General features: G+C 44.0%; 1 protein-coding gene across 1 annotated transcript in view; it reads right to left on the reverse strand.

Annotated features, from left to right (window-relative positions):
* The window catches only part of ATP8B4 (ATPase phospholipid transporting 8B4 (putative)), a 254,036-nt gene that overhangs the window by 122,965 nt on the left and 118,613 nt on the right, over positions 1-12,458 (reverse strand). Inside the window, exon 7 of the mRNA XM_045286465.1 lies at positions 9,397-9,469. Within this exon, the coding sequence (XP_045142400.1) occupies positions 9,397-9,469 (73 nt within the window). The remainder of the gene's footprint in view (positions 1-9,396; positions 9,470-12,458) is intronic.

A 12,458-nucleotide genomic window follows, 5' to 3' on the forward strand; every position in this document is an offset into this window, starting at 1 on the left:
GCATTTGTAAACAAAAATCCAGAATTCTCTCATTGCAATCATCTGATGGGAGGCAGGTTTGAAACAGAGAGACACCGATTGGGACCCAGAGTCACTTTTCTTGGGAAAGAATTCCCTGTGAGAAGGATCGGTGTTCTGCTGTGTCCTGTTGTGCTCCGTGGTAAGCAGAGTCGTATTGGGGTGAACAAGGGGAGTGGGCAGCATGGCAGTCTGCAGGCAGCTGGCTGAGCACGAAGGTGTACCTGCGGCACTACCACCACCTGGTGTCTGCAGCCTCTCATGAGCAGTGAGGGCTTCCCGGGGCTGAAACCAGAGCTGAGAATCCTGCTCCCTCCACTCCCCTGAACCTGGACTTCTCCCTTCTACCTCCCTGCTTCCACTGGCCTCCTACCTTTCTCTTCCATTCTCTCTGCATACTCCTCATGAGTTCCCACTGCTGAGGCCTTGGCCAGGAGACCTGATCTGAGAGTTACAGTCATGGGGTGAGTGGGCTCCTAAGACCACCTATATTTTGCTCTCCTCCCCAACCACCGATGTCTCTCCTGGGACCAGATTTGACTCAATTCAGACGTTTCGATTCAACTTGCAAGCGTGAGTGATGTCAATAGAGTAAAAACCCAAACCTGTTGCCTCAAGGCCCTTCCGAGCTACAGAGAGCCCATCAGACTTAGCACACCGACATCCTACGGGTTCCCAGACCTGCACTTTTGGGGCCTGCGGGAAGGCTGGTGAGCTCAAAGTGCCAGCTTTGGGGTTAGCAGGACCACTGTGTCACCAGGGCTCTTTCGAGTGCCAATGGCAGCGCTGAGTGAGAACTTACTGTATGTACAGCAATATCCCCCAAAGCTTTCTACATGCCACATTTTATTTCCCGCTCACAAAAATCCTGCAGGGCTGGCCGAATTCCTTTTCCTACCTTACAAATGAGCGATGTGAGGGACCAGAGAGATTCAAGAACTCTGTTTCCGACCACATGGGTGATCGTGTAAGTAAGAGTTCATCAATCAGGGAGTCCTGGTGTACCTCCAGACAGCCCAGTTCATCTCTGATATGGTATATGGAACCATGCCAAGCCCACTGCATTGAGCTGGTTCTGCAGAACTATTTCCCAGGGTTTCTGAGGCTGTAGATCTTGACAGAATCAGACTACTTCACCACTCCCCTGTGGAGCAGATGACCGATTGCAATCACCGTCCTCTCAGTTAACGGCCCCACACCTAACGTGCCATTATCAGCAAGGCTCCCTTTGAGGTACATGTAATCAGGATGATGAAATAAGTGAAAGTACCTTTTCTTCCAAGATTGTATGGTTGAGATGGCACATACAGGAATCCAATAGACTAGAGCAGTGATATGCAGATGCCATATCCTTGCCTGCTGAAAGTGAGGAGGACTTGAAGCACTTGGTGCTGCAGATCGAGAATTGCAGCCTTCAGTATAAACTATGAGTCAATGTAAAGAAAACCCAAATCCTCATAACTGGACCAATAGGTAACATCAAGATAAATGGAGAAAAGGTTGAAGGTGATGGCTTGACCCAGTGGTTGCAACATTAGGTTCAAGTATAGGAACGATGGTGAGGAAGGCACAGGACCGGGCAGTGTTTCAGTCTGTTGTGCACAAAGTCGCTCTGGGTCGGAACCGATTCGATGGCAGCTAACAACAACAAGAACATATTTATGGGAAGAGATGAAGCAGCTGTTCAATCTTAGCAGCCCAAACCAGTCCAGGGGCTGCCTGTGGAACAGACCATCAATTGCTCATATGTAAGTTCAGGTTGAAGTTGAGGAAAATTAAAGTACGTCCACAAAAGCCTTGAGTATACCTTACCTGAATTTCAAGAATCTCTCAAGAACAGCGTTGACACTTTGAGCGTGAATGACAAAATACCTGCCAAAAATTCAAGCTGGATTCAGAAGAGGACCTGCCTCAAGGGATATCATTGCTGATGTCAGATGGTGCTTGCCTGAATGCAGAGAATCCCAGAAAGATGTTTACTTGTGTTTTATGGACGATGCCAAGGCATTCGACTGTGTGGATCAGAACAAACGATGGATAGCATTGAGAAGAATGGGAATTCTAGAACATTTCATTGTGTTCCTGTGGATCTGTGCACAGACCACGAGGTGGCTCCTTCAAGCAGAACAAGGGAGTACTACAAGGTTTAAAATTGGGAAAGGTGTCTGTCAGGATTTCACCTTCTCAGCAGCGTTATTAAATCTTGATGCTGAGCAAGTAACTCGAGAGACTGAAAAATAAGAAAAAGAAAACACCATCAAGATTGAAAGAAGGCTGATTAACAACCTGAAATGTGCAGAAGACACAACCTTGCGTACTGAAAGCAAAAAGGACCGAAGCACTTCTGATGGAGGTCAAGGCCTGTCACCTTCTGTCCGGATTACAGCGCAATGTAAAGAGAATGCAAACCCTCACGTCGCACCAATAACCAACATCGTGACAAAGGGAGAAAAGATTGAAGCTGTGAAGGATTTCATTTTTCTAAGATCCACCATCAATGTTCATAAAAGCAGCAATCGAGAAGCCAAAGGGCATATTGCCTTAGGTCAACCTGCTACACGAGACCTGTTTAAAATGTTGAAGACCAAGGATGTCGCTTTGAAGACTAAGGTGTGCCTGACCCAAGCCATAGTATTTCCAGTGACCTCATCTACACTTGAAAGCTGGACATTACACAAGGAAGGCCATTGAAAAATTGATGCATTTAAATGATGATGCTGGTAAAGAATATTGAAAATCCCACGGACTGCCAGAGGAACAAACTAAGCTTTCCAGAAAGCAGTTCAACCAGAAGACTCCTTAGACGTTGAGGATGGTGAGAGTCCACCTCACGGACCTTGGGTGTGTTGTCAGGAGAGACCAGTTCCTGGAGAAGGACAACATGCTTGGCCAAGTAAAGGACCAATGATGAAGAGGAAGACCTTCCAGGAGATGACCTGACTGACACGTTGGCTGCCCCAATGGGCTCCGACATGACCACAGCGGTGAGGACAGAGAGGGACAGGGCGGGTGCTCCTTCTGTTTTACACAAGGTTGCTTTGAGTCAGGGCCGACGCACTGGCGTCTGATAACAGCACAGGAAGAAGATGACAAATATCCTAAGAAACCTATTATCAAAGTGATGTGGGCATGCCAAAGCGGGGAGAGACGAGACTCCGCTGAGCTGGTAGTTGGGGAAAGGTTTCATGAGCATTCTGACAGGCCAGGGTGGAAGGCAGGTCCCCCCGACTGAGGTTAGCCCAAACTAAGAACCAGGTAGAGGACGTATGGTTATCAGAATTCACAATGGCTAGGGGAGCAATGATGAACTCCAACTGGAATCACCTTACTTAAGACGCCCATTTGAGAAGTGGGTGAGGGAGACGTGGAATAGGGTAAGATATGATAAAATAATAATAAATTATAAATTATCGGGGGGAGGGGGAAGGGGGGCTGGGGAGGGAGGGGGGAAAATGAGCTGACACCAGGGGCTCAAGTGGAAAGTGGGTGTCGTAAGAATGATGAAGTCAACATATGTACTAAAGTGCTGGACACAGATGACATGTACAGATTGTGATGAGTTGTATGAGCCCCTAATAAAATGATTATTTAAAAAACAAAACAAAACAAAAAAAAGACTCCCATTTGTACTCTCTTCTGCCAGTACTGGTTCCTCTTCCCATGCCTTGCTAGGAGCGACAAGGCTATGTTTTTCAAGAATGAAGCAGTGTTTTCCAACCCAAAGCTCCCTCTCCACCATCCACAGGCAGCAGAAAGCAAAAGTAGTTGCCTCCTAGATAGCTGGGGTCAATATTCCAGTCTGAGGAGGCATGAAAAGACTCCACTGAGCCTCTCCAAGTTCTCAGAGCCAAGAACTTTGTTCTTATAGGTTTAGTAGGTATAATTAGCATGTGTTGAGTTAAAGAATAGGTCAAGAAAAACTATCAAGGGACACTCACACCTTAAAATTATAAAATTCTTTAAGAGCTTACACAACACTAGTATGCTAACTCGTATCATTTTCTCTCAACAATTCTGGGGGTAATATTGTTCCCCTTGTGTGGATGAGAAACCCTGGAACCCCCAGCAGTGAGGATGGAAGAGGTTCTGACCAACCCACCAGATGAACTAACAAGTTCATGGCAAGCCCTGAATCACGACACAGTCCCCGGCAGAAGGCTCCAGGAGTTCTGATGCTTTTCCAGGATAACGCGGAACTAGAATTCAAAATGCCTGGCCCCAAAATGTATCTCTTTACCTCTAGCTACAAAACCCCTGGAAATGCAGCCATGGAAGCTAGCGAGAGTTGTGCTTTGTGTAGCTCTGTTTTGTTGGTGCTCAAAGACCAACCCTACAGAAATAAACGAACATCAGAATGGCAGTGCCTGATGCATAGCCTGATGGCAGCATAAATGTGTACCATCAGTGTAAACATGACTTTGGGATCTCCATTGTTGAAGTTATTCTCACATATTGAGCTCTTAATCATCTGCGTCATCCACAATACTATATATATTTTTTTTACCCTAAAATAATTTTTTAAATAGTGTGCGTACAGTATAAATTACATCTGGGAACCTATGTCTAATATGGGCAGAAGTCCGAATGACACAGGAAAATATTAGTTACATGTCAAATTATACCAAACCAAACCCATTGTCATCTGATTAATCCCTATTCACAGCAGCCCCATTGGTCGGAGTTGAACTGTCTGAGAGGGTTTCCAATGGTGTCCACCATCTTTGTGAGAGCACACTTCCACGCCTTTCCACCAGGGGGCAGCTGGTGGCTCCCACCCACAACCTTTCCGTTAGCAGCCGCGTGCTAACCCACGGAACCACCAAGTCTCCTGATCAAATGGTAGGCGACTGTTTTCATTTAAATATACACTTCAGGTGCAACGGGCCCATGTTGAGTACCTTCCAATGTGAATCGCCTACAGCACTGATTTCGTTTATTAAATTAAATTGATTCAAGACCTATCAGAAAAAGATGAGAAAGAAGAGGAAGCGAGAGGAAAAAAATAACAGACATCATAGCATTTATTCAGACACATCACACTGGTCAAAACAAAGCCTCCCCTTCGTTCCTTCACCCCAACAAATTGGCAATCGCTCATAAACAAAGCATTGGCCATTTACTTTTTTTTAATGTAAAAAGTTAATGCCTTGTACACTGATACTTTAGCAAGACGCTTCCTCTTCAACACAGCTCAGACAAATGTAAAAACACACAACCTTCTCTCCCTGGACATACTCAGCTTCTAGTATCCCATAATAAAACTAAAGAAGGGTTTATTTGGAGAAGTTAGGCAAAATAGCAACTAACTCTGACTTACAAGAACAATGAAGGCAATTCGGCAACCAAGCAGCCTCTCTGGAAAGATGTCCCAGAAAGCCGGTTGTCCAAAATGCCCAGAGGAAGTGCCCAGCCAGTGAGAGAGAACGGCAACATCCACCACTCCTGAGGGCTGGAGTTTGGACCAAATCCGTCTTTCTAGCCCCATCATTTCTGAAAGACGACATTTTCCGTTTCTGTGGCAGAAAACAGTGCTTGTTTGGGTTGTATGTGTAAGTGTTCAGACCATGCTTCTGTTCAGTGAGAGGGTTGTTTCTACCCCAGTAGATAAGGGAAACAGAGCCACGCCACAGCACTGCTATCAGGAGCAGAGGAAAGTGTGCCTGGCCCCAGAATTCCAGTGCTCATGATGTCAAGAACCCTCTGGTGTTTTTCTAACGACAGATTTCATGATCGCCCTAGCACAGATTAATCTCATTGTGATACTTGAATTAAACTCGGCATTTTTTTTCTGGTCACCAAATAAAATGAGGAGCCTTAGGAATTCAATCCAAATATGCTTTAGATTTAAAAAATACATGGAGAATAGGAGATATTCCACCATTTAGTACAAAATATTCAGTTAAAAACTGAACCTCGGCTAAAGTCCTGTGTTTACTCATTCCAAACATACTTTATTGGGATCTCCAATGTGCCAGACATCTGAAATACTCAGTATCAAATAAAATAAGAGCCAAACAGCATCAACCCCAAACCAAACTCATTACCATAGGGTAGATGGTGACTCGTAGTAACCCTATAGGACCAGGTAGAACTCCCCTCTGGGGGTTTCTGGGATTGTAACACTTTGTGGGAATAGAAAGCCTCATCTTTCACCCAGGAAGTAGTAGGTGGTTTTGAACTGCTGATCTTGTGGTCATCAGCCAATGTCTAATCATTACACAGCCAGGGTTCATACAAACATACAGCATACTTTATTCTAATTCTGCTATAATCCAGCACATACCTCGCAGAGAACAGTAGTTTGAGGGGATTGGGGGACAATCTAACTGCACACTTCTTAGAACCCACACATTCCAGTTTAATAAATAAGTATGTTAGGGCTGTCCACTCAGAAGGAAGCATCATGAGTGTCATTTATTCATTCGGCCAACATTTACTGATCCAACATGGCGGTGGGTGTTAGAGCCCAAGTACATTATCACGATCTGTACTTTCAAGGAATGTGTAGTCTAGTCTCTGCTTGGACAGAGAATCACTAAATAAGTGGGCCAGATGGAATATTTAAGGTCAGGCAGTGGTCTACCATCCAGATGTGACCCGAGAAGAAACCAAAGCAGGAGAGGATAAAGTCTGTCTTGTCACTGAAAGACTAACATGGGGACTGTGTTCCCATCTAATTCCCATCCAGCACCTTACACTCTATCTGCCTTGATCTTATCAGTGAGATATGTTCCTTTCGCAGAGGTTTTGCTGGTGTTAGTCACCATTGAGCTAGCTCCGACTCCCAGCCACCTTATGCATAATCCCTGCACCAGTTGGATTGGCAAGCTGGCTTGTAACAACGGGCTCAAACCTACCAACTTCTAGTAGGTACCATCCTGAAGTGCTGCTCTTAATCTTTAATGGGCTGGAAAGTAAGTTGGACAAGCTCACTTAAATTGTGTCTAAAATAAAGGTAAATGGATTGTGAATGAGAATCTGGCACTTCCATATGAGGAATCCAAGTTACAGTGCAAAGACTAACTTCAAAACTCCTGTTTTGGCTAACCACTTCCACTCCCCAACACCTTGTTGTTTATTCTTGTTTCTCAACTGTCTTCCAAGGAACTGAGGTTGCCAGAGAAATATGCATTTCTCTACTTGCTCTTTCATGACTGGTGGTCCGTGAACACTGTGATTTAATGAAAAAGTTTATTTCTGAATGTGAATGTGTAGGAATTGCTATTCTAAATAAATCTTGAGTCCAATTGTGTGTGTGTGCATGTGTGTGTGTTTATGTATGACTGTCTCAAAGCTAATGAACAGCATATTTGATACACAAAATTCCACTTATCACAAAAAGGTTCATAAGTCACCTAATGTATATTTGACATAAAACTACAATAATTTGGGCTTGTCACCCCTTATCTGGAACAGCCTTTGCTGCCCTAAATTTAACATTGATTAACCTAAACACTTGACCTTTATTAAGGAAATTTTATAGGCAGTTTGAGGATCTAAAGTAAAGTGTATTTGATACCCCAAGTAAAACCTCATGAATTAGTATGTTATTAATGCATAACAATCAATAAGCATTTTCTCATTGTAATTACTCAGAAAGGAGCATAAATGGTACGAATAGTTAAGTGTTCAATCACTAACCCAGTGGTTCACTGTTCGAACCCACCCAGAGAGACCTTCGGGGAAACACCTGACAATTGCTCTTGAAGCATAGAAACTCTTTGGAGTACTGCTTTGCTCTACTCTGCAGCACACAGGGTCACCATGAGTCAAAATCAGCTCAAGGCAACTGGTGGTTACTAGCAGCTTACTGCTTCTTCAACTACCATATATACTCGAGTAGTAGCCAACCCAAATATCAGCCGAGGCACCTAATTTTACCACACAAAATAAACTGGTAAAACTGACTCGAGTGTAAGTCTAGGGTGGTAAATGCAGCAGCTGCTGGTAAATTTCAAAATTAAAATAGATACCAATAAAATTTCATTATTTGAGGCATCAGTAGGTTAAATGTTTTTGAAGATTTATTTCAAAGAAAAGCAGTAAACTAGCTCTGTAAGTGGAAAAGAGGGTCAACAAAAACATTATGGTATCAGCAATAACTATACATGCTGTTACTGCATGTGCTGTATTACTACATACACTGCCTTACCGCATGTACACAATGCAGCTTGTATAGTTTGAGGCCTAAAACAGGCTGATGATATTCCAGAATGTGATGACATGACTGTTTGCATAGAGCAGCCAGTGGTAGGGTTTATAATATACACGCTGCGTTGTGTACGCACTCTGTTACTGCATGCGCTGCATTACTGCATACACAGTGTTACTGCATATGTATGGGAAGTGCAACACATGCAGTAACACAGTGCTTACACAACACAGCGTGTATACTATGAGCCCTAACACAGGCTGCACTAGGCAAGCATAGTCAACACTGGGTGCAGATAGGGGTTAATAAGAAAATAAAAAATAGCAGACTAAGTACTGTAAATAAACGTACTGTATATCCAAGACCAGAGATATACCAGTACTTGTATTTGGCAATGCTTGCTTGGGTGGAGCAAGGGGGAGCGACCAAGCACAGGTAAGACTGTAAGGGCTACGTCATTGGTCACAGGAGAAGAGTGGGAGAAGATGAGCAGCCGTAACAGACATCCATCTGACAAGGATGCAGCGCGCCCCAGGTACCAGCACACAGAAGCGGGCAGGTTCTTGCCCAGTACGACACGGACAACTCAGAGGCTGCCGGCGAGCAGGAGAAAGAAGAGCAGTGATAGCAGCAGTCATCCGACCACCCTCCGAGGCTGCAGGCGCGGCAGATGAGCGGGAGACCGGAGAACACCCGCACTGCACGGGAGAACAGGTAAGTGGGGACTCTGACTCGAGTGTAAGGCGAGGGGGGGCTTTTTCGTCATAAAAAGTGTGCTGAAAAACTCAGCTTATACACGAGTATATACGGTATGTTGTAGTTTAAGAATACTGGTCATTTTATTAAAGATTTGTATTCAATATATCCAAGGACAAGCCGTTATGTATTCATGAGCATCTTAAAAGCCTTTATTAACATAAAATAATTAACATTCTGATTGAAAGGCTTTCGCATCTACTAATTTAAAATGTAGCAAAGGAAACACATCAGGTGGTAATCACTCAGCCTCGTGTGAGTTTCCATGTTATCAAAAGTAGCAAATAAAAAAATTTTTTTTAAAGTAGCAAATCAACTTACCTTTCTAGAACATTTTATAATTAAAACATTTTAGTAATATCCACTGGTCCTTAATTACTCTAAATCATCATTGTTACTAAATTTGCAAATGTAAATATTATCAGCACATGTGCTATTTTAATAAGATATATTCTTTAAATATTACTCACAGCAACAAATTGGTTATTTTCTAATTTAATGATGTCTCCCACTTTCACATTCATCCATTTTTCACCCTGCAACCTAAGAACAAAAACAAAATTAATGTTCTCATGTGAAGAAATAACCAATAATTCCATATCAGCAGAGGAAGCAGGTAACAGTTTCCAAGAATGTTAAAATCAAAGGATTTTAAATAACAAAATCCTCTACCTGAGTGATGTGGGAACTAAGACTCAGAGAGGTGAAGGGATTTGCCCTAGGCCACCCAGCGAACCAAGATAAAACTCACTGCCATCGAATCAATTTCAATTCACAGCAACCCTACAGCACAGAGTAGAATTGCCCCCTTTCAGTTACCGAGGTGTTAAAACGCTTTACAAAACTAGGCAGACTCATCTTTTCTCCCTCAGAGCAACTGGTAGATTTGAACCACTGACTTTGTGTTTTGGAGCTCATCATGTAGGCCCCTAAACAACCAGGGCTCCTTGGATACTCAGTGAGTGAGTGAGTAATAATCTCAAGATGTAGAACTCTTGTCTGAGTGCTGATCTCCTCATTCTGTAGAGCCGACTTTCTATACCAGCCTTTAACTCCTGTTTGCCTTTTCTGGCATTTTTAAAAGGGTGTAAGAGACAATATATTCCGTCATTGACATTCTGTTCAAACTCGGTATCAGTAAATAGAGAAAGATTAACTTCCCCCAGGCAGCTGCTACATTGGAAGCATCACATAAAGGAAATAGCAAGGAGAATGTTCTGGTCCAGGGCAATCACTAAAAAAGCAAAGGAGCAAACAAACAAACACAAATTTTGGAAAGAAGAAAAACAACAACAGGTGATAAAATTTTTGACATGCAAAGGACCATCCATAGCATGGGGCTAAATGACCAGCTTTGTGACATCCTACTTGTCTAGGACCCAGAATGTCAGCCATAACTTAATGGCACCTGACAGCAACAAGAACGGCAACGTGAAGATGCTACCCTGTTGGCTAGGGGTGGGGTCGTGAGACTGTTCAAGTTCATGCATATAATGAAGACCCAGTCCTGAACACTAAGTCCTCCCTTGATCAAGTTCAAAGTGATTTATGATGAAGCACTATTGTGTTCGGTTGTTCAGGCCCCTGGTGACAAGTTAATCAGGGCTACTCAAAGGCAAGCAAATCACCTGGGGCCATGCATCGTGATGCTAATTGTCCCTTCTGCGATCTTAGGAAACAGAAACCAGCTGTGCTTTCCTGGCCGGAAGCCATCCTCTTGGCACTTCCTTTTCAGTCAGGAGACATATGAGGAGTTCAGGTTGGGATGAGGAAGGCAGGTTTCACCAACAAGCCGAGGGGAGCAGGCTAATTTCAATGGGCAGATTTTTATTTCATTTTTAAAGAACCTAATTTACCTATGGCATCGACTAGGGGGAGGGGAGAAACAACAGTTTTGAATAATTATAATCCCGAAAATCAAACCCACAGCTGGCAAACCAATTCCCATTCCCAGCAGCCCCAAAGCACTGAGAGGAATGGCTCCTCATTTCCAAGGCTGGCATCTTGCCGGAGCCCTGGTGGCACAGTGGTTACATGTTAGGCTGCTAACTGCAAGGTCAGCAGTTTAAAGCAACCCGCCGCTTCCCAGGAGAGAGGTGGAGCTTTCGACTCCCATACACATTTAAAGCTTCAGAAACACCTAGGCCAGTTCTGCCCCATCCTATAGAGTGGCTAAGAGTCAGCACCGACTCAATGGTGAATTTGGTGGCATAGTGGGTTAAGTGCTGGGCTGCTAACCACAAGGTCAACGGTTCAATCCTACCAGCCGCTCCCTGGGAGAAAGAGAAGGCTTTCTGTTCCTGTAACAGTTCCCTTTGGAAACCAAAGGAGCAGTTCTATTCTGCTCTATGGGGTCGATATGAGTCAGAATTGACTCGCCGACAGTGAGGGGTTTGGAGGTAATGTTCATGGAAGCAGACCCCCACACAGCAGCCGGTGGGTGCCCACCACCAGTCTTCAGCTCATAGCCAAGTGCTTTAGCAGCCGCAGCAGCCAGGCTCTTCCTCCCACTGTGAAATACGCTGCACACTGGCAAGCCTGCCGGGCCATTTGGCTCACACACCCGGAGAACTGGTTCTTTTATACAGCTCCAAGTACATGTTGTTCTGGAAAATCTTCAATCACAGCATTTTCATCTCTAGCCAGAATTCAATCATTTTTCCAGTGCCATACTTTTCTACTCTTTGTAGGACCAGAGTGGGAGAACCAAGGCAGCCTTCGGAGTTTTGCTCTATTTATTATTCTAGGTAGGGATCCTAGGTTGGTCTCTTTCTTCTAAGGAGACCTTCTTTGAAGCATTAGTAACATTTCTCCTTGGGGGCAGTATCGCAGGAGAAAAAAAAAGTTGATGTGACCGAATCAGGATGGAGCCTGCATCTTTATTTATGGATATTGGACTGCCGTTGGATTGCCCTGCGAGCGCATCTGCTTCAGGAAGGGGTCTAGGCACGGTCATGTTCAGGGGCAAACTCGTGCTCTTCCGACTTGAGCAGTACAAGCTCCAGGAAGGACTGCAGAAGCTTTAGCTTCTCCTCCCAAATGGGAAAGCCACCAAAGTAAAAAGGGATCCACGAAACGTTTCAAAATGCACATCCCAGCATTAACTGTGTACCAGATACGTAGCCATGCCACAGGGAGGGTGAAAAATCCATATCTGAGTTCTCTCCTTGAAGTTCTCCTTAGCTTACTTTTTCCAAGATCAGCATCATAACATCTGTCCTACAACATAGAACTAATTGGAAAGATCTTTTTAAAGGGGTGGGTGTAGATGTGAAAATCATATTGAATTGCACTGAAGGTGAGTGACCCACACCCCCTCTGTTCCTTTAACTTACTAAATATTTCTAAAAATATACAATAGCACTGGAGGAAGGCTAATTCACAACCCGAATATGTATGATACAACCTTCTTTATGGAAAATGAAGAGGGCCGGAAGTACTTGCTGATTCAGACCAAAGAGTGCACCCTTTAGTATGGATACACCTCCATATTTAAAAGAATAGATATCATCATAACCAAGCCAATAAGCAC

This window comes from Echinops telfairi, unplaced genomic scaffold (assembly GCF_000313985.2).
Source record: "Echinops telfairi isolate 266 unplaced genomic scaffold, ASM31398v2 ScPeMD7_8;HRSCAF=38, whole genome shotgun sequence".
In the NCBI taxonomy this organism is placed as follows: domain Eukaryota; kingdom Metazoa; phylum Chordata; class Mammalia; order Afrosoricida; family Tenrecidae; genus Echinops; species Echinops telfairi.